At 45.0% G+C, this 18817-nt stretch overlaps 1 protein-coding gene across 3 annotated transcripts in view; it reads right to left on the bottom strand.

Annotated features, from left to right (window-relative positions):
• The window catches only part of BRAP (BRCA1 associated protein), a 44425-nt gene that overhangs the window by 23478 nt on the left and 2130 nt on the right, over window positions 1–18817 (bottom strand). For 2 of the 3 annotated variants that reach the window (XM_010378962.2, XM_030939420.1), the window contains exons 2-6: window positions 18143–18304; window positions 16623–16821; window positions 13951–14140; window positions 6238–6351; window positions 1101–1249 (exon numbers count right to left, since the gene is read on the bottom strand). In XM_010378962.2, the coding sequence (XP_010377264.1) occupies window positions 1101–1249; window positions 6238–6351; window positions 13951–14140; window positions 16623–16821; window positions 18143–18304 (814 nt within the window). The remainder of the gene's footprint in view (window positions 1–1100; window positions 1250–6237; window positions 6352–13950; window positions 14141–16622; window positions 16822–18142; window positions 18305–18817) is intronic. The other variant, XM_030939421.1, reaches the window with a different exon arrangement.

Here is an 18817-nt window from a genome sequence, read left to right as displayed (position 1 = left end):
CTGGCTTCATTAGGGCCCCAGTTCTCAGTCCCAATGCTGCACACTGCTCTTCTGTAACACTGGTTATGGCTGTGATTTATTTACTTGTGTGATTTCATTCTGGGTTTCCCTCTGTGCTGGGAAATCCAGAAGGCCAGCATCTGATACACCTTTCTGGTTAAGTCCCACAGTGCAGTCTGCAAAGGGAGCAACCACCCTGGATTTAGGGGGTAAAAAAAAGGTACAGGCCTCACCTGTTCTTTGTCTGTAGCAACATCACTTATGACTAAGACCTGGTATGTTGGGAATCAGCAGACTGTAGAGTAGATCTCATACTTAGTAACTGTTATTTCTACTGGCTGCCAAGCCATCAACAGCCCAGCAGAACTAAAATATTAGGCTGCTGTAGCCCAGTTGATAAGAAGCCCAGAGTGAATGGCAGACACCAAGTGCAGCTGATACAAGAGATTCTAGATCTAGATTTCATTGCAGCATGAGAGCCTCAAACTAACCTTTGCTTTTTTTTTTTTTTTCACTCTCTGGCTCTTGGAAGGAAAGAACAACTCATGCTGCTTTGGGGAATTCCACAAGGGTTCAGAATCAGCATACAAAAAAAGGACTTGGTCTCAGAATGCTGATTCCCTGAACTTAGGATAGGGAAGGAGTTTTTAAAAAGGACCTCTTGAATAAAGTCAAATACTTGGAATGGTTCATTTCTGCTGGTGGCTCTTTTTATTTTTATTTATTTTTATTTTTTATTTTTTTTGAGACGGAGTCTCGCTCTGTCGCCCAGGCTGGAGTGCAGTGGTGCGATCTCCACTCACTGCAAGCTCCGCCTCCGGGGTTCACACCATTCTCCTGCCTCAGCCTCCCGAGTAGCTGGGACTACACGTGCCTGCCGCCATGCCCGGCTAATTTTTTGCATTTTTAGTAGAGACGGGGTTTCACTGTGTTAGCCAGGAGGGTCTCGATCTCCTGACCTCGTGATCCGCCCACCTCGACCTCCCAAAGTGCTGGGATTACAGGCATGAGCCACTGCGCCCGGCCCCTGGTAGCTCTTTTTAATTCTGGGAAGGGTTACAATGGGCCTGTACACAGTGGGGTTCGGCCCCTGTACTCACGTGGTGTCGTCCCAGCGCTGTAGACACTGGCTGTGGAAGCTGTGGTTACATAACGTTGTGAGGATGCCATTCACAGACTCGTCCATGCGCTCCAGACACACCGTGCACTTGGGGAGCTCAGTCAGGTCCATCACTGGGAGGCTGGCACCCTACAAGAAACACCTCACATAAACCTTACTCTTCATCTACCAGCAATACTTTTCCTTCTTTTTTTTTTTTTTGAGACAGGGTCTCGCTCTGTCACCCACACTGGAGCCCAGTGGCGCAATCATGGCTCATTACAGCCTTGACCTCCCAGGCTCAAGTGATCTACCACCTCAGACTCCCCGGTAGCTGGGACTACAGGCATGAACCACTGTGCCAGGCCTTTCTTCTTTTAATACTAGTTTTCTAGTTGCTTTTTTGACTCCCGGCAGGATATCCTCAATATCACTGCTCTAAGCAAACAATTTAAATTGGTAATATTTTCATTCATTTATTCATTCATTCAAGAAACACGCAAGTACCTCCTATATTCCAGCACTGTGCCAGGTATTGGGAATACAGTGGTGAACAAAACAAAGATCTCTGCCCTCACAGAACTGACATTCCAGGAAGGGAGACTGCTGCCAAAACCTTAACATATAAATCTCAAATGTGACCAGACTCCTAGCTCAAGCTCTAAGTGTCTATGACTATAATAGAATACAAAAGAACAAAAGAATAGCTGGACCTGAAGGATTTTTCCATAGAGTAAATTATAACTTAACACTTTCTACTCAGTGATAACAGCACCAACAACACTGATTTTTCTTTATTCCCTCATTTTACAGATAAAGATTGAGACCCTGCTATGCACAGCAGACAGATACTGTTCTAGGTATGGAACAGTGGTGAGCAAAAACAGATTCGTTAAGTCCAAAAAAACAGTCAGTTCCTGTCCCCACAGAGCTTAGAGTCTAGTGGAAGGAGAGACAAAAATCAAATTAAAAAGCAAACAGTACAGAAAGCCACAACAGTGTGTGAATTACGGGGCATGACAGTCTAGATGGTCAGGAAAGGCATTCCTAAGACAGTGCTTGACTTGACGCTTCCAGCCAGAAGAGGAGAAGGAATTACTTAGGCAAAGGTCGGGGAGCACACACTTACGGACAGAGAAGAAGCACATTAACCTGTAGTCCCTGAAGAGTAGATACTTATAGGAAATCTCTCAAGAAGCCACGTTAAGAAAGGAATCTCTAAAACTGAGGCCTCGTGCAGCATCCAGCACAAAGGATGCCCAATTTTATCACGTCAAATTTTTTTTGAGTTTGATAAATTTATTGGTATTTTAGTAAAGACACTCATCTCAGTTGTTTCTCTCTCCCAGCTTGACCTTAGGTTAATATTTCATTTGGGTCAAGAAAAGAGTATGTAGGAGAGGTATGTTAACAAACAGGAAAATGGACAAAAACGGATAGTTTGCCTACATTAAAGTAAGTTAAATTCATGTATTTTGATATAATTAAATCATGTAAGAACTAAGAGTTCTATATACATTTCCATTGTTTTACTTGGGGCTTATTCTAAACTTAAATGCTTGTGAACAAGTGTTAGGAATACACACAGCATGCTTCTCTGGAGTTATTACCAACTAAAAGAGCTCAGCGAGCAGTTACCACCAATAAAACAGTCTGAAGCTGCCTCCAAATATAATATTGTAGGAGTTTTCAAGGAAATTTTTATACTGTATGCTTCTTCTGTGACTATGCTTTTAAAAATGTGTTTAACTGTCACATTAAGAAAGATGCCAGGCAGGGTGGCTCACATCTGTAATTCCAGCATTTTGGGAGGCTGAGGCAGGTGGATCACAAGTTCAGGAGTCCAAGATCAGTCTGGCCAAGATGGTGAAACCCTGTCTCCACTAAAAACACAAAAAATTAGCCGGGTGTGGTCGTGGGTGCCCTGTAATCCCAGTTACTTGGGAGGATGAGGCAGAAAATTGCTTGAATTTGGGAGGTGGAGGTTGCAGTGAGCTGAGATCGCGCCACTGCACTCCAGCCTGGGTGACAGAATGAAACTCCGTCTCAAAAAAAAAAAGCTCATATACAATACAAAATACAAAAACAAACACCCTACGATACACAAATCTCACAAAGCGTATGTGGTGAGATTCCAAAAAATGTTTGAAGATGCATTTTCTTTCCTTCTATTCCAGTATCTAGAATGTGCTTTTTGAGAGGCCATTTATATGTATACATTTAAAATAAATCATGTAATTTTACTAGTAAGAAAGCCGGGTCAGCATGGTGGCTCACACTCATAATCCCAGCACTTTGGGGGCCAAGGCGGGCAGATCACGAGGTCAAGAGACCAGCTTGGCCAACGTGGTGAAACCCCATCTCTACTAAGAATACAAAAATTAACTGGGTGTGGTGGCATGTGCCTGTAATCCCAGCTACTCCGGAGGCTGAGGCAGAATTGCTTGAACCTGGGAAGCATAAGCTGTAGAGAGCCGAGACTGCTCCACTGCACTCCAGCCTGGGTGACAGAGCAAGACTGTCTGGGTCGGGGAGGAAGCCAGTAGTTAAGTTCAATTTAAACTGGATTTCACAAGTTAGTAATTTAAATCCTTAGACAAAGTTAAAGAAAGTGCATCTTCTTGTTTTCCATCTTCATACAATGTTAAAAATTTTTTTTGGTGTTTATACTTTTAAATAAATAAAAACAGCCAAATGCTTAATATGTACATTTAATTTTTTGGTGGTGGTGGTTCGTATTTTAAAAGAAAAGCTTCCTTATGATTTGCCTCAAGTTCTGGTGGAAATGCTTACAGCAACTAGTTAATAAAAAATAAGAGAAGCACATTCAAACTGCAGATTTACTTTGGTAGCAAATGGTTTTTCTTTGAAGACTAATGAAGATACACAAGACCCACTAAGGTGAAGTGGGCTATTTCAAATATTCAACAGGTTACATTTTTAAAAAATTCTTTATTATTATTTTTTTAATCTCGGTTCACTGCAAGCTCCGTATCCCGGATTCATGCTATTCTCCTGCCCCAGACTCCCGAGTAGCTGGGATTACAGGTGCCCGCCACAATGCCTGGTTAATTTTTTGTACTTTTTTTTTTTTGAGACAGAGTCTCGCTCTGTCACCCAGGCTGGAGTGCAGTGGTGCAATCTTGGCTCACTGCAAGCTCTGCCTCCTGGGTTCACACCATTCTCCTGCCTCAGCCTCCCAAGTAGCTGGGACTACAGGCGCCTACCACCACACTCAGTTAATTTTTTTGTATTTTTAGTATAGACGGGGTTTCACCATGTTAGCCAGGATGGTCTCGATCTCCTGACCTTGTGATCTGCCCGCCTCGGCCTCCCAAAGTGCTGGGATTACAGGCATGAGCCACCGCGTCCGGCCAAAAAAGAAATTCTATTAAGAGCTAAACGTCTGTATCCGCTGATAGCAATGCAATACCTACTTTATGATGACTTGAAACAAAACAAATGCCTATAAGGAAAAAAGCTGCATTGTAATTTTATCTAAATTTACTTTCAGTCAATAGTTCAGCAACATTTTCTTCCCAATACAATACTCCCTGTCTCCATAAGGCTGTTCCTGGGAGCCAGACAAGTTTAGGTAATAAGCGAGTTAAGAGAATAACTGCTTGCAGTTTTAAACAGCCAATAACTTTTTGCTTCTCTCTTTTTTGAGACAGAGTTTCGCTCCTGTTGCCCAGGCTGGAGTGCAATGGTGTGATCTTGGCTCACTGCAACCTCTGCCTCCTGGGTTCAAGTGATTCTCCTGCCTCAGCTTTCTGAGTAGCTAGGATTACAGGCATGTGCCACCACGCCTGGCTAATTTTGTATTTTTGGTAGAGACGAGGTTTCTCCATGTTGGTCAGACTGGTCCTGAACTCCTGACCTCAGGTGATCTACCCACCTTCGCCTCCCTAAGTGCTGGGATTACAGGTGTGAGCCTGTAATGGCTCGCTATAGTCTGGACCTCCCCGACTCAGGGGATTTTCTTGCTTCAGCGGCCCGAGTAGGTGGGACCAGGGTGCTCAGCATCACACCCAGCTAATTTTTGTATTTTTTGTAGAGACAGGGTTTCTTTTTTTTTTTTTTTTGAGACGGAGTCTCGCTCTGTCACCCAGGCTGGAGTGCAGTGGCCAGATCTCAGCTCACTGCAAGCTCCGCCTCCCGGGTTTACGCCATTCTCCTGCCTCAGCCTCCTGAGTAGCTGGGACTACAGGCGCCCGCCACCTCGCCCGGCTAGTTTTTTGTATATTTTAGTAGAGACAGGGTTTCACCGTGTTAGCCAGGATGGTCTCGATCTCCTGACCTCGTGATCTGCCCGTCTCGGCCTCCCAAAATGCTGGGATTACAGGCTTGAGCCACCGCGCCCGGCCTGAGACAGGGTTTCATCATGTTGCCCAGCCTGGTCTCAAACTCCTACGCTCAAGCGATCCATCACCTCGGCCTCCCAAAAAGCTGGGATTATAGGTATGAACCACCACGCCCGGCCAGGGTGATCTTGTCTCCACCAAAAATTTAAAAAATTAGCCAGGCATGGTGGTACACGCTTGCAGTCCCAGCTACTGAGGAGGCTGAGGCTAGCAGATGCTTGAATTGGAGAGATCGAGGCTGCAGTGAGCCAAGATCACACCACTGTGTTCCAGCCTAGGTGACAGAGCGAGACCCTGTCTCAAAAATAAAAGGCAGAAACAAGAGTTAGGAAGACAATTAAGGGTTAATATTGAAAACAAAAACATTTATTTTCAGCTTCAGGCTTCATTGATCTAGAATTGATAAACACTCAATTTCAACAATGCAGTATCATTTTTTCTTTTTTTACGTTTTTTGAAATTTTAGAAAATGAGATGAAATTCAATAAAATTCTCTATTTTAAAGTGTACAGTTCATTGGCTTGTAGTATATTCACAATGTTGTGCAACTGTCACCACTATCTAATTCTGGAACACTTCCATCAATTCCAGAAGAAATCCTGTATACTGTTAGCAGTCACTCCCCATTCATCTCCTCCTGCAGCCCTGACAACCATCAGTCTACTTTCTGTGTCTATGGACTGGCCTATTCTGGGTATTTCACAGATACCTTAGCATTCAATTTTATACCAATCTGATATATTTTAATAAAACATAGGAACAATTCACACTTACATCTTCAGATTTGAGCACTTCAGCTCTTTCCACATACACTAGCTGGCAAACGTCATCTTCTATTGAGTTGAACTGGCGGCCATTGCATGCCATGTAAAAACTATCTGCATCAGCCTATGTATACCAATAGGGAAAAGGAAAAACATTAAGACAGACACCCTGAAAATCTGCTTTATATTCAATATGCATGGCTTTATTCATTCTCATCAGCTTTAAAATTTATACTTAGGAGAGAAAGCAACCACCAAAAGTCACATCTACTGAAGCTGATTGGTAGGCAAATCGCACTCTCTAAGTCAACAGTCTATGTTTACAATATTTCCTGGGCTACAACAGAGTTTTTACTTGAATTGGCAGAAGGTACTGAAGTGCAACAAGCTGAAAGCTGGTACAATTTTAATATTCAACCAGCAGCAGTCAACATTTCCCTTAATAGCAGTTTTTTTTCCCTCTAGTCATCACTTGTGCAGCTGCAAGTAAATACTCATTTCTGCAAAGCCTGGAACCAAATAAGTGACGCTTGTTATGAAAGAACTCTTTAAGGAAATGTCAGCATTGGGCTGGGCGCGGTGGCTCAAGCCTATAATCCCAGAACTCTGGGAGGCCGAGGCGGGCGGATCACCTGAGGTCAGGAGTTTGAGACCAGCCTGACCAACATGGAAAAACCCCGTCTCTACCAAAAATACAAAATTAGCCAGACATGGTGGTCCATGTCTGTAATCCCAGCTACTCAGGAGGCTGAGGCAGGAGAATCGCTTGAACCCAGGACGCAGAGGTTGCGGTGAGCTGAGATCGGGCCATTGCACTCCAGCCTGGGAAAAAAGAGCGAAACTTCGTCTCAAAAAAAAAAAAGTCAGCATTTATGTTAGAAAAAAATAAAAGACCAGGGGAAGTGGTATGAGATGAAAAACCAACTACTCTTTAATAAACCAAATAGGTCTTAAACCGCCACCTAGTGTCCAATACCAAAAGCAAAGCTCTTGGTCAACGTCAAGAGGCCCAAGATGAACCAGCCTTTTAAAACACTAACAGTCGGCCGGGCGCGGTGGCTCAAGCCTGTAATCCCAGCACTTTGGGAGGCCGAGACGGGCGAATCACGAGGTCAGGAGATCGAGACCATCCTGGCTAACACGGTGAAACCCCGTCTCTACTAAAAATACAAAAACTAGCTGGGCGAGAGGTGGCGGGCGCCTGTAGTCCCAGCTACTCGGGAGGCTAAGGCAGGAGAATGGTGTAAACCCGGGAGGCGGAGCTTGCAGTGAGCTGAGATCTGGCCACTGCACTCCAGTCTGGGCGACAGAGCGAGACTCCGCCTCAAAAAAAAAAAAAAAAAACACTAACAGTCGCATTCCCTAGCGGTAGAAAATGGCTGAAATGTGGAGAAACAGCCCCCTTGAGGCAAAGTTGCAAAGGCACACGTGCGTCTATGAAATGGACACAGGTAAATAGAACCTCCTAGTCTAGCCTTAGTAGAAAGCAACAGAGATGACTCCAGTTTTTAAACTCAGCCAATTTTCTGAGGCAAGCAGGGAGGCCAAGGCTTGTCTGGATTTAATTCCCACACAGGCATTAGCCCAAACAGGGAAAGTTGTGTGCTTTGGTCCTACCAACATTGACAGGCTGCTTCTGGGAATTCTGCAAAAGGAAACGCTGCATCATCAACCTTAATGAAGAGATTCAGTCCTGCACCAGGCAGGCAAAAATAGTCCTGCCTGTCCACCCTCACAAGGTTTTGAATCTCACAGACACTGTAAGCTTCTCGGTAGCTTTTAATTCCTCTCCAATGAGGTAAATGAGGTAATTGTGAATTCTTGATTACTTATGCTTCCCCCCAACATTTTTTTTTCCCCGAGATGGAGTCTCGCTGTCACCCAGGCTGGAGAGCAATGGCACAAGGTCAGCTCACTGCAACCTCTGCCTCCTGGGTTCAAGCAATTCTCCTGTCTCAGCCTCCTGCGTAGCTAGGATTATAGGCATATGCCACCATGACCAGCTAATTTTTTGTATTTCAGTAGAGATGGGTTTCACCAAGTTGCCCAGGCTAGTCTTGAACTCCTGAGCTCCGGCAATCCACCTGCCTCGGTCTCCCCAAGTGCAAGGATTACAGGTGTGAGTCACCGTGCCCGGCTACTTATGCTTTCTTAACATGACCAAGTGAGCTAAGCAGCTGAGGAAGGATGATCAATTCTGAATGTACTTTTATTTTGGAGGGGCAAAGTGGCGGCAGGTTGGGGTGGAGAGGCTTTACATAAGGAAATAATCAGTGTATTGAGCATAGTGCATTTTAATTTCAAAATGTTTAAAGCCAGCTGTTGGATAAGCAGCCTCTTTAATACTAAGAGGTTACAACCTAATATGGCTTCCCCCATTCTTCAGGAGCAACAGCTTCTTCTTGAAATGCTTTTGGCTGAGTAAGCAGCAAAGTCAGCACATGGATTCACCAGGAGAAAACCGACTGTCTGGAAGTCAGGGCCTTCTCTCATCTCTTCAGAGCCTCAGGCACCACCAGGGGCTGGCAGAGCCCTCCTGGGGTCTAGAGCTCTGCAAATGCTCACTAAGTAACCAGGCCTCCTCAGAGGAAAGGACAAGACATGTGACCAAATCCATTCAATGAATTATTCCTTTCTGCTACCTGAGCCCAGGAGTTTGAGACCAGCCTGGGCAACCTGGCGAAACCCCAACTCTACAAAAAATACAAAAATTAGCCGGGCATGGGGGCGGAAGCCTGTAGTCCCAGCTATTTGGGGGCTGAGGTGGGAGGATCGCTTGAGCCCAGGAAGTGAAAGTTGCAGTGAGCCGAGATCGTGCCACTGCACTCCAGCCTGTGCAGCAGAGCGAGACCTTGTCTCCAAGTAAACAAACAAACAAATAAATAAAATAAAATAAAAAAGGAAAAGAGGCATGTAGGTGAGTCGTCATGGTGGCCTAAACTAGGATGATTGTGGCAGAAATGAAAAAAGTAAGAAAAAAAAAAAAAAAGTACTTTTTTGAAACGACAACATCACTACACAGCTGAGATTTCGCAGTTAACATATTTTTTTTTTTTTTTTTTTGAGACGGAGTCTCGCTCTGTCGCCCAGGCTGGAGTGCAGTGGCCGGATCTCAGCTCACTGCAAGCTCCGCCTCCCGGGTTCACGCCATTCTCCTGCCTCAGCCTCCCGAGTAGCTGGGACTACAGGCGCCCGCCAGGTCGCCCGGCTAGTTTTTTGTATTTTTAGTAGAGACAGGGTTTCACCATGTTAGCCAGGATGGTCTTGATCTCCTGACCTCGTGATCCGCCCGTCTCGGCCTCCCAAAGTGCTGGGATTACAGGCTTGAGCCACCGCGCCCGGCCAGTTAACATATTGATCTCTTCTTTAAAATCTTGGTATTAGAAGTGCACCTTCACCTGTTTACATATTTTCTGAGCATCTGGTATGTGCCAGGTCCTGTGCCATGTATTAGGTAGAGAATAGGGAACAAAATTCATATGGTACCTACTTCAACTCACCACCTAAATGCACCAAACAAAAGCCTGAAGCTAACTGTAAAGAACATAGAAGAAACAGCTTTTATTGAAAATGTTTGCATTGTATGGACCCAAAACGTTAAAGAAACCTGGCTTTTGTTTCCTTCTAGTCCTTTGGTTTTATTGTTCTCTTCTGAGGATGAACTCAGAAAAAGACAAATCCATTATGATCAAGGTCCTTCACTGTCACAGGAATCAACTACAGAGTTGAGAACATACCTCTACTTCTCCAAGGAGGCATCTGCTAAGGCTGTGATAACTAAGCATGCATGTGAAAAGGAGCCAACATACTCTATTAAGTGGTCATCTGTCCTTTTCTGCCCCCAAGAACAACAAAATTGAACTTCCTTCTGCTTTTTCTATGTCCTGAAGAATTGTAAATTCTTTTTTTTTTTTTTGAGACGGAGTCTCGCTCTGTCGCCCAAGCTGGAGTGCAGTGGCCGGATCTCAGCTCACTGCAAGCTCCGCCTCCCGGGTTCACGCCATTCTCCTGCCTCAGCCTCCCGAGTAGCTGGGACTACAGGCGCCCACCACCACCTCACCCGGCTAGTTTTTTGTACTTTTTAGTAGAGACGGGGTTTCACCGTGTTAGCCAGGATGGTCTCGATCTCCTGACCTCGTGATCCGCCTGCCTCGGCCTCCCAAAAATGGCCAAAATATGGCCAAAAATATGGCTTTTGCCATATTGGCCAGGCTGGTCTCAAACCACTGCCCTCAAGTGTTCCACCCACCTCAGCCTCCCAAAGTGCGGGGATTAAAGGCATGAGCCACTGCACCCAGCCAACATGGTGGCATCGTTGAGAGAATTCAAGGAGACAATGCATGGAAAGCACTTGGCACAGGATCTGGTCTCTAGTAAGTGCTTCATAGTTGGTAGCTACTGAGCCCATTATTCTCATTACAGTCGATATTAGTTTAACTTCCAGTCTTACACCAAGAGGGTATTATTAGGTCTTAGAAAATCCTTGATGGGATGATAGGGATCAGCCCCTAAGATCCAGAGTTAGCAATAAACAATACAACTCATGATACCAAGATAAAGGGTTCTAGCCCCATGGGGAAGAACATGCAGCAACCTGTTTCACAGTCGCAGAAAAACATCCGTCAACTTGAGCAACCTTCACTTGATCAAAAGACAGAAGGGGAAGGACAGTGCAGAAGTACAAGGAAAATCCATTCACAGTAAATATTCACAGTATTACCTGCACATTACGAAGGACAGTACTTATAATAGGGAACTGTGTGGGTTTATTAAACAGGTGAATGTGGTGGGTTTATAAGACTTTAGACTATTTTAGAAGCCTAAATGTTCTTGAACATTTTTGTCTGGGTCTTTTCCTTTGTTATTTGCTTATTGCCCTAGTTGTTAAGTAGAAACTATAACAATACTGCTGTCATAGAATGTCTCACAACCAACTGCCTCCCTTCCCCACACCTTCATCCCACTCCTAGTAGAAGAGGAACACGTCCCTGGAATTAAGTGAGGATGTCACTCTTGCTTGTCGTTTATGTCTAGCTATGTAACCCTGGGCAAACCACCTATCTCCCTCTGCAGTCACCCTCCTCATCTCTAAAACAAGGATAACAATAGAGTTTTCGCAAGGGATTGTAGTGAGGATTAAACAGACAAAGCGTATTGAACACCTAGCACAGCGAGTGATATAGAAGTCATTGATAAACGTTGGATATTATCATCATTATCCTTATTATTACATGTGCTACCAGACTGAAATGGCTTAAGGCAGGATTTTCCCATGGTTTGCAAAGCTCCTTGGCAACCTTGGACGGTCAGTGAAAGGAGCTATTCAAGTGCTTTTCTGTTCTTAATGTCAACTTGTAAACTTTAAATCCATAGGATAATTGAAACATGTTTTAAATGTCTCCCTAAATGATAGGGTACTTTGTAAAGATAAAACATATTAACTGTGTACTCTCTTGTAGACAGAACTCCACACTAAAGCTTCTCTCTGGGGCTCACAGAACAGATACACTCTTCCACTTCATTAAAAAGACAATGAAAAAGAAAAAAGAAAAAAGAAAAAAAAAAAAAAAAAGACAATGAGGCCTGGCGTGGTGGCCGACGCTTGTAATCCAAGCACTTTCGGAGGCCGAGGCGGGCAGATCACCTGAGGTCTGGAGTTCGAGACCAGTCTGACCAACATGGAGAAACCCCATCTCTGCTAAAAATAGAAAATTAGCCGGGCGTGGTGGTGCATGCCTGTAATCCCAGCTACTCCGGAGGCTGAGGCAGGAGAATGGCTTGAACCTGGGAGGCAGAGGTTGCTGTGAGCCAAGATCGCGCCATTGCACTCCAGCCTGGGCAACAAGAGCGAAACTCTGTCTTAAAAAAAAAAAAAGAGGGCCGGGCGCGGTGGCTCAAGCCTGTAATCCCAGCAGTTTGGGAGGCCGAGACGGGTGGATCACGAGGTCAGGAGATCGAGACCATCCTGGCTAACATGGTGAAACCCCGTCTCTACTAAAAAATACAAAAAAACAGCTGGGCGAGATGGCGGTGCCTATAGTCCCAGCTACTCGGGAGGCTGAGGCAGGAGAATGGCGTGAACCCGGGAGGCGGAGCTTGCAGTGAGCTGAGATCCGGCCACTGCACACCAGACCAGGCGACAGAGCGAGACTCCACCTCAAAAAAAAAAAAAAAAAAAAAGAGTGAAAGAAGTGGGGTTAATGGAAAGTAATAAGATGGTGTTAACTTCAAAAAGTTTGGGAGCTACTGCTTTTCTGGAACAGTTACCACTTGTTTAAAAAAACAAACAGGCCAGGCATGATGGCTCACGCCTGTAATCCCAGCACTTTGGGAGGCCAAGGCGGGTGGATCACGAGGTCAGGAGTTCAAGACCAGCCTGGCGAACATAGTGAAACTCCGTCTGCATTAAAAATACAAAAACTGGCCGGGCACGGTGGCTCAAGCCTGTAATCCCAGCACTTTGGGAGGCCGAGACGGGCGGATCACGAGGTCAGGAGATCGAGACCATCCTGGCTAATACGGTGAAACCCTGTCTCTACTTAAAAATACAAAAAACTAGCCGGGCGACGAGGCGGGCGCCTGTAGTCCCAGCTACTCGGGAGGCTGAGGCAGGAGAATGGCGTAAACCCGGGAGGCGGAGCTTGCAGTGCGCTGAGATCCGGCCACTGCACTCCAGCCTGGGTGGCAGAGCAAGACTCCGTCTCAAAAAAAAAAAAAAAAAAAAAAAAAAAAAAAATACAAAAACTGGCCAGGCGTGGTGGCTCAGGCCTGTAATCCCAGCACTTAGGGAGGTCGAGATGGGCGGATCACGAGGTCAGGAGATCGAGACCATCCTGGCTAACATGATGAAACCCCGTCTCTACTAAAAAATACCAAAAAAACTAGCCGGGCGAGGTGGTGGGCGCCTGTAGTCCCAGCTACTCAGGAGGCTGAGGCAGGAGAATAGCGTAAACCCGGGAGGCAGAGCCTGCAGTGAGCTGAGAGCCGGCCACTGCACTCCAGCCTGGGCAATAGAGCGAAACTCCGTCTCAAAAAAAAAAAAAAAAAATACAAAAATTAGCCAGGCATGGTGGTGCATGCCTGTAGTCCCAGCTACTCAGGAGTCTGAGGCAGGAAAATCGCTTGAACCTGGGAGGCGGAGGTTGCAGTGAGCCAATACCACACCACTGCACTCAGCCTGGGTGACAGAGTGAGACTTCGTCTCAAAAAAGAAAAAAAAAAAAAAAAAAAAAAACAACTCTATTTTTTTTTTTTTTTTGAGATGTTGTCTCACTCTTGTCACCCAGGCTGGAGTGCAGTGGTGTCACGTCAGCTTTCTGCAACCTCTGTCTCCTGGCAAAACCCTAGATTTCATACCAAATCTGATCTATAAAAAATCATGGGCATAAGGCCAGGTGCAGTGGCTCAGAGCAACTGTAATCCCAGAACGTTAGGAGGCCAAGGCAGGAGGACTGCCTGAGGCCAAGAGTAGCCTGGAAAACACAGCAAGATCTCATCTCTACTGGAAAAAAATAAATAAATAAATAAAAAACCCATGGGTATACGTTATAATTGTATTTCTGCTAATGAATTTAGAAATACATCTAGAATTAGAATTATATCTTAGAAGACATATCAAGAATCTTAAGTGCAAAAGGCCGTAAATCACACACAGCTACTATCATATAGTTTCAATAACACAGTTTCTGTGGCAGAGATTTTTAATAACTTTAATAACTTTTACCTGCGCACTAAACTTTATCAGCACCATATATTGGTTGGGAGTAGAGTCTCTGATGATTTTCATTTGTTCAATTACTTCGTTAAATGGGGCGACAAACTTCATAAGATCATGACTGGTCATTGCAGCAGGGACTGTGAGAATACACAGCATGGCACTGCGCCGCACATCTTCTTTTAAGGAGGTCATCTTACTAACAAAACAATAATTAGAGGGTCTTAAATAGATGAGGTATGGTTAAACAACAGTAGACAACTTTTATGTCCAAGAAAACAGGAAAAAATAAAATTTTAATATTTCATTAATGAATTGTTCTACATTATACCCCCCACTGGACTTTTTAATCTTCACTTCAATGTTTATTATGGTTATAAATCTGCATTAGGCAAATTTGCAGTGTTTTACTCTCATCTATGTTTGAATAATAATCTGTCACTGGTGGCTAGGCGCAGTGGCTCATGCTTGTAATCCCAGCCCTTTGGGAGGCTGAGGCAGGCAGATCACGCGGTCAGGAGATCGAGACAATTTGGCTAACATGGTGAAACCCCATCTCTACTAAAAATACAAAAAAAATTAGCCAGGCCTGGTGGCGGGTGACTGTAGTCCCAGCTACTTGGGAGGCTGAGGCAGAAGAATGGCGTGAACCCGGGAGATGGAGCTTGCAGTGAGCCAGATTGTGCCACTGCACTCCAGCGTGGGCGACAGAGCAAGACTTCGTCTCAAAAAAAAAAAAAAAAAAACTGTCACTGATTAACTTAAAAGCACAACTCTGGCTATGGACCTCTCTTAAAGGGCCTAGAAAAAGAGCTCTAAATATGAGAGAGAATTCTCTCTCTTTCTCTTTTTTTTTCAGATGGAGTCTTGCTCTTGTTGCCCACACTGGAGAGAAATGGCACAGTCTCGGCTCACTGCAACCTCTGCCTCCTGAGTTCAAGCAATTCTCCTGCCTCAGCCTCCCAAGTAGCTGGGATTACAGACGTGTGCCACCACGCCCAGCAAGAGAGAATTCTAAACTATGAGGATGTAACTGAGGATTACAAGAAGTGTTACTAAGTTGGGAAAGCTGGAATAGAGGGGAAAGAAAATCCTCCCACAATGCAATTTGTGTTTTTTGAAATGCTGCAAAACTCACTTGACAGTTGTGATCCAGAATGGCTACCTGGGCCGGGCGCAGTGGCTCACACCTGTAATCCCAGCACTTTGGGAGGCTGAGGTGGGCTGATCACTTGAGGTCAGGAGTTCGAGACCAGCCTGGCCAACATGATGAAACCCCGTCTCTACCAAAAATAAAAAAATAAAAAAAAATTAACTGGGTGTGGTGGTGTGCACCTGTGGTCCCAGCTACTCTGAGGTGGGAGAATTGCTTGAATTCAAGAGAGGAGGTTGCAGTGAGCCTGGATTGCACCACTGCACTCCAGCCTGAGTGATGGAGTGAGACTCTGTCTCAAAACAAAACAAAACGGCCACCTGAATAGTCACTGTTTTCCCAGTAGGGATCCGGCAAATGAGTTAGCACAAGAACGGCCTTAAGGTATCAGCTACCAATAACCCAAGGAGGTAGTGGCTGGGCTTGTGGATTATCTAGCCAAATGCTTCCTTTCCTTGGGGCTCCAGCAAGCTTTATTTGAACCACAGAAAATGGTAAAAAGAGGTAATAAAATTGAAATGAGTTAGCTGACTTCTTAGCAGCCTCTTCAGTAAAGATTTGGTGGTGACATGAGACTACAAAGATGCTGTGGATCATTTTCTTTGTCCTTTCAATTCCCCATCACCTTCCATGCCTATCTGCTAATAAAACATTTTCCTGGCAGGGCGTGGTGGCTCACGCCTGTAATCCCAGCACTTTGGGAGGCCGAGGCGGGCGGATCACCTGAGATCAGAGTTCAAGACCAGCCTGGCCAACATGGTGAAACCCCATCTCTACTAAAAATACAAAAAATTAGCTAGGTGTGGTGGCGGGCACCTGTAATCCCAGCTATTCGGGAGGCTGAGGCAGGAGAATCACTTGAACCCAGGAGGCAGATGATGCAGTGATCCGAGATTGCGCCATTGCACTCCAGCCTGGGGAATGAGAGCGAAACTCCGTTTCAAAACAGAAAAAAAGAGAACATTTTCCCCACATATTCCCTTAAGTGTATCTACAGGCATTTCTTTTTTTTTTTTTTTTTTTTTTGAGACGGAGTCTCACTCTGTCAACAGCCCAGGCTGGAGTGCAGTGGCCGGATCTCAGCTCACTGCAAGCTCCGCCTCCCGGGTTTACGCCATTCTCCTGCCTCAGCCTCCCGAGTAGCTGGGACTACAGGCGCCCGCCACCACGCCCGGCTAGTTTTTTTTTTTTGTATTTTTTAGTGGAGACGGGGTTTCACTGTGTTAGCCAAGATGGTCTCGATCTCCTGACCTCGTGATCCGCCCGTCTCGGCCTCCCAAAGTGCTGGGATTACAGGCTTGAGCCACCGCGCCCGGCCAGGCATTTCTTTTATAAGGAAAAGCTTTGACCCAATCCACAAGATTAATCAAATGTAAAACATCTGAGAATTCTCTAACACAATACACAAAAGTATTATTTTGAATCTTAAAATACTCACTTTCCTTCAGGGCAAGAGACTACGCTAAAGCAAAAAAAAAAAAAAAAAAAAAAAATTAGACTAACCCCCAAGAAAAAAGGGTTTTCTTACTTTGTCTTATATAGGTGCATAATACCATGAACTATTTCAACTGATGGATTTCCACTGAAGAATGAAATCTGGTCTGGAAGCTGTTTGGATGGAGAATCTGGGGCAGTGTTGATGCATTCCTTACTGTGATCTTTACTTCTTTGTGCAGTGGGGGAGGCTTCTGAAGACTTCCTTTCTTCCACTGTAGTTTTCAGTTCATCTTTCACCAATTAAAAAATAGCAGATTATAAATGGATAGGACATATGCTGAAGGACTTGAACTAGATTAAAATTTCAAGTCAGAGGAATAAACTTTGATAATTATAATGTAATGCATTTAGAGCTATTACTTATAGAACAGCTGAGTTTATGAGAACATCATACTTGAAAGCTCTCTTTGCCCCACAAAAATCTCATTAACACCCTCAGAAACTTAAGGATGGCTATTACATTTGGCAATACCATAATGCAAGCAGGTATCTTCTATCATGAAATCCTAACTGGGACAAACATGCAGGACTACTAAGTTTGAAATCCAAACCTACCAGTTCTGAACACTTCCATGTTGGAGATGTAGTACTATCTACACATCCACTTCCACAGATGAAATGAGCTGGCTGGCCGGGTGCAGTGGCTCACGCCTGTAATCCCAGTACTTTGGGAGGCCAAGGTGGTCGGATCACAAGGTCAAGAGATTGAGACCATCCTAGCCCACATGGTGAAACCCTATCTCTTCTAAAAATACAAAAATTAGCTGGGTGTGGTAGCGTGCACCTGTAGTCCCAGCTACTTGGGAGGCTGAGAGAGGAAGGAGAATCGCTTGAAACCGGGAGGCGGAGGTTGCAGTAAGCCTCTCGCGCCACTGCACTCCCACCTGGCAACAAAGTGAGACTCCGTCTCAAAAAAAAAAAAAAAAAAAAAAAGACAGAAATGAGCTAGCAGAGCAGGGGAAGGCACAACATGTTTATTTGGACACATTAATGATCTGCCACTGAACTAGGTGGTATGAAATTCTCCCCAATGGCCGGGTGTGGTGGCTCACACCGGTAATTCCAGCACTTTGGGAGGCCAAGGCAGGCAGATCACTTGAGACCAGGAGTACAAGACCAGCCTGGCTAACAGGGTGAAACCTTGTCTCTACTAAAAATACAAAAATTACCCAGGCGTGGTAGAGGGCATCTATAATCCCAGCTACTTGGGAGGCTGAGGCGGGAAGACTGCCTCAGCCCAGGTGGAGGTTGTAGTGAACCGACATTGTACCACTGCACTCTAGCCTGGGCAACAGAGACCCTGCCTCAAAAAAAGAAAAAAAAAAGGCCCCCCCGCACTGAACTGAACTGTCAATCCTGACTGTCAGGATTAATTTGGAAGAAATATTTGGAAACACTAAAATGTGGCTTAACAGTGTCATATAAAGCACACAGGCAGTGAAAGATAAAAGTATGCTAGATGTTGAAATCATAGGCTCATCAAACACCGTGTATAAAATAGGCAAGCAGGGTTCACATTACAAAAGAGAGTCCAGGGTTTTAAAAGCATACCTGGGTTGGACTTCATGGTCTCAATGATCACATCTGTCATTTCTCGACGGCCGAGATGCTGATGGATAATTGCTACTTTCTCTCCTGGTGACTTCCCTTCTAAACAAGCTACAGCTGAAGCTAGTGTCGTCCTTTTTATCTCCTCATCAGACATTTCCCCGGCTAAAGAATACATGTATGATTAATACAAGGTAATAAAACAAGCTCCTCTCTGTTCTCTATTCCTCCATCATTAGGGTTCTCTTTTCTTTCTCCTGCCTTTCGCCAAGATGATAAAAAGCCTTTGTAGTATTCATCTCACTCACCTCTGGGACCACTGCAGTACCCAGCAAACAGTCAATAAGCAGCCAGGACAATATACTCAGAAATGCAGGGCTGTTCTGAAATCATGCACTTTATTTTTTGAGACAAGAGTCGCACTCCGTCAACCAGGCTGGAGTGCAGTGGCGTGATCTTGGCTCACTATAACCTCCATCTCCCAGGTTCAAGTGATTCTCCTGCCCCAGCCTCCCGAGTAGCTGGGATTACAGGCACGCACCACCACGCCTGGCTAATTTTTGTACTTTCAGTAGAGATGGGGCTTCATGTTGGACAGGCTGATCTAGAACTCATGGCCTCAAGTGATCTGCCCGCCTTGACCTCCCAAAGTGCTGGAATAACAAGTGTGAGCTATTG

The sequence above is a fragment of the Rhinopithecus roxellana genome, chromosome 10, assembly GCF_007565055.1.
Source record: "Rhinopithecus roxellana isolate Shanxi Qingling chromosome 10, ASM756505v1, whole genome shotgun sequence".
Taxonomy (NCBI): Eukaryota; Metazoa; Chordata; class Mammalia; order Primates; family Cercopithecidae; genus Rhinopithecus; species Rhinopithecus roxellana.
The sequence above is the reverse complement of the archived record's forward strand: the minus strand, read 5'-3'. Positions and strand labels throughout refer to the sequence as shown.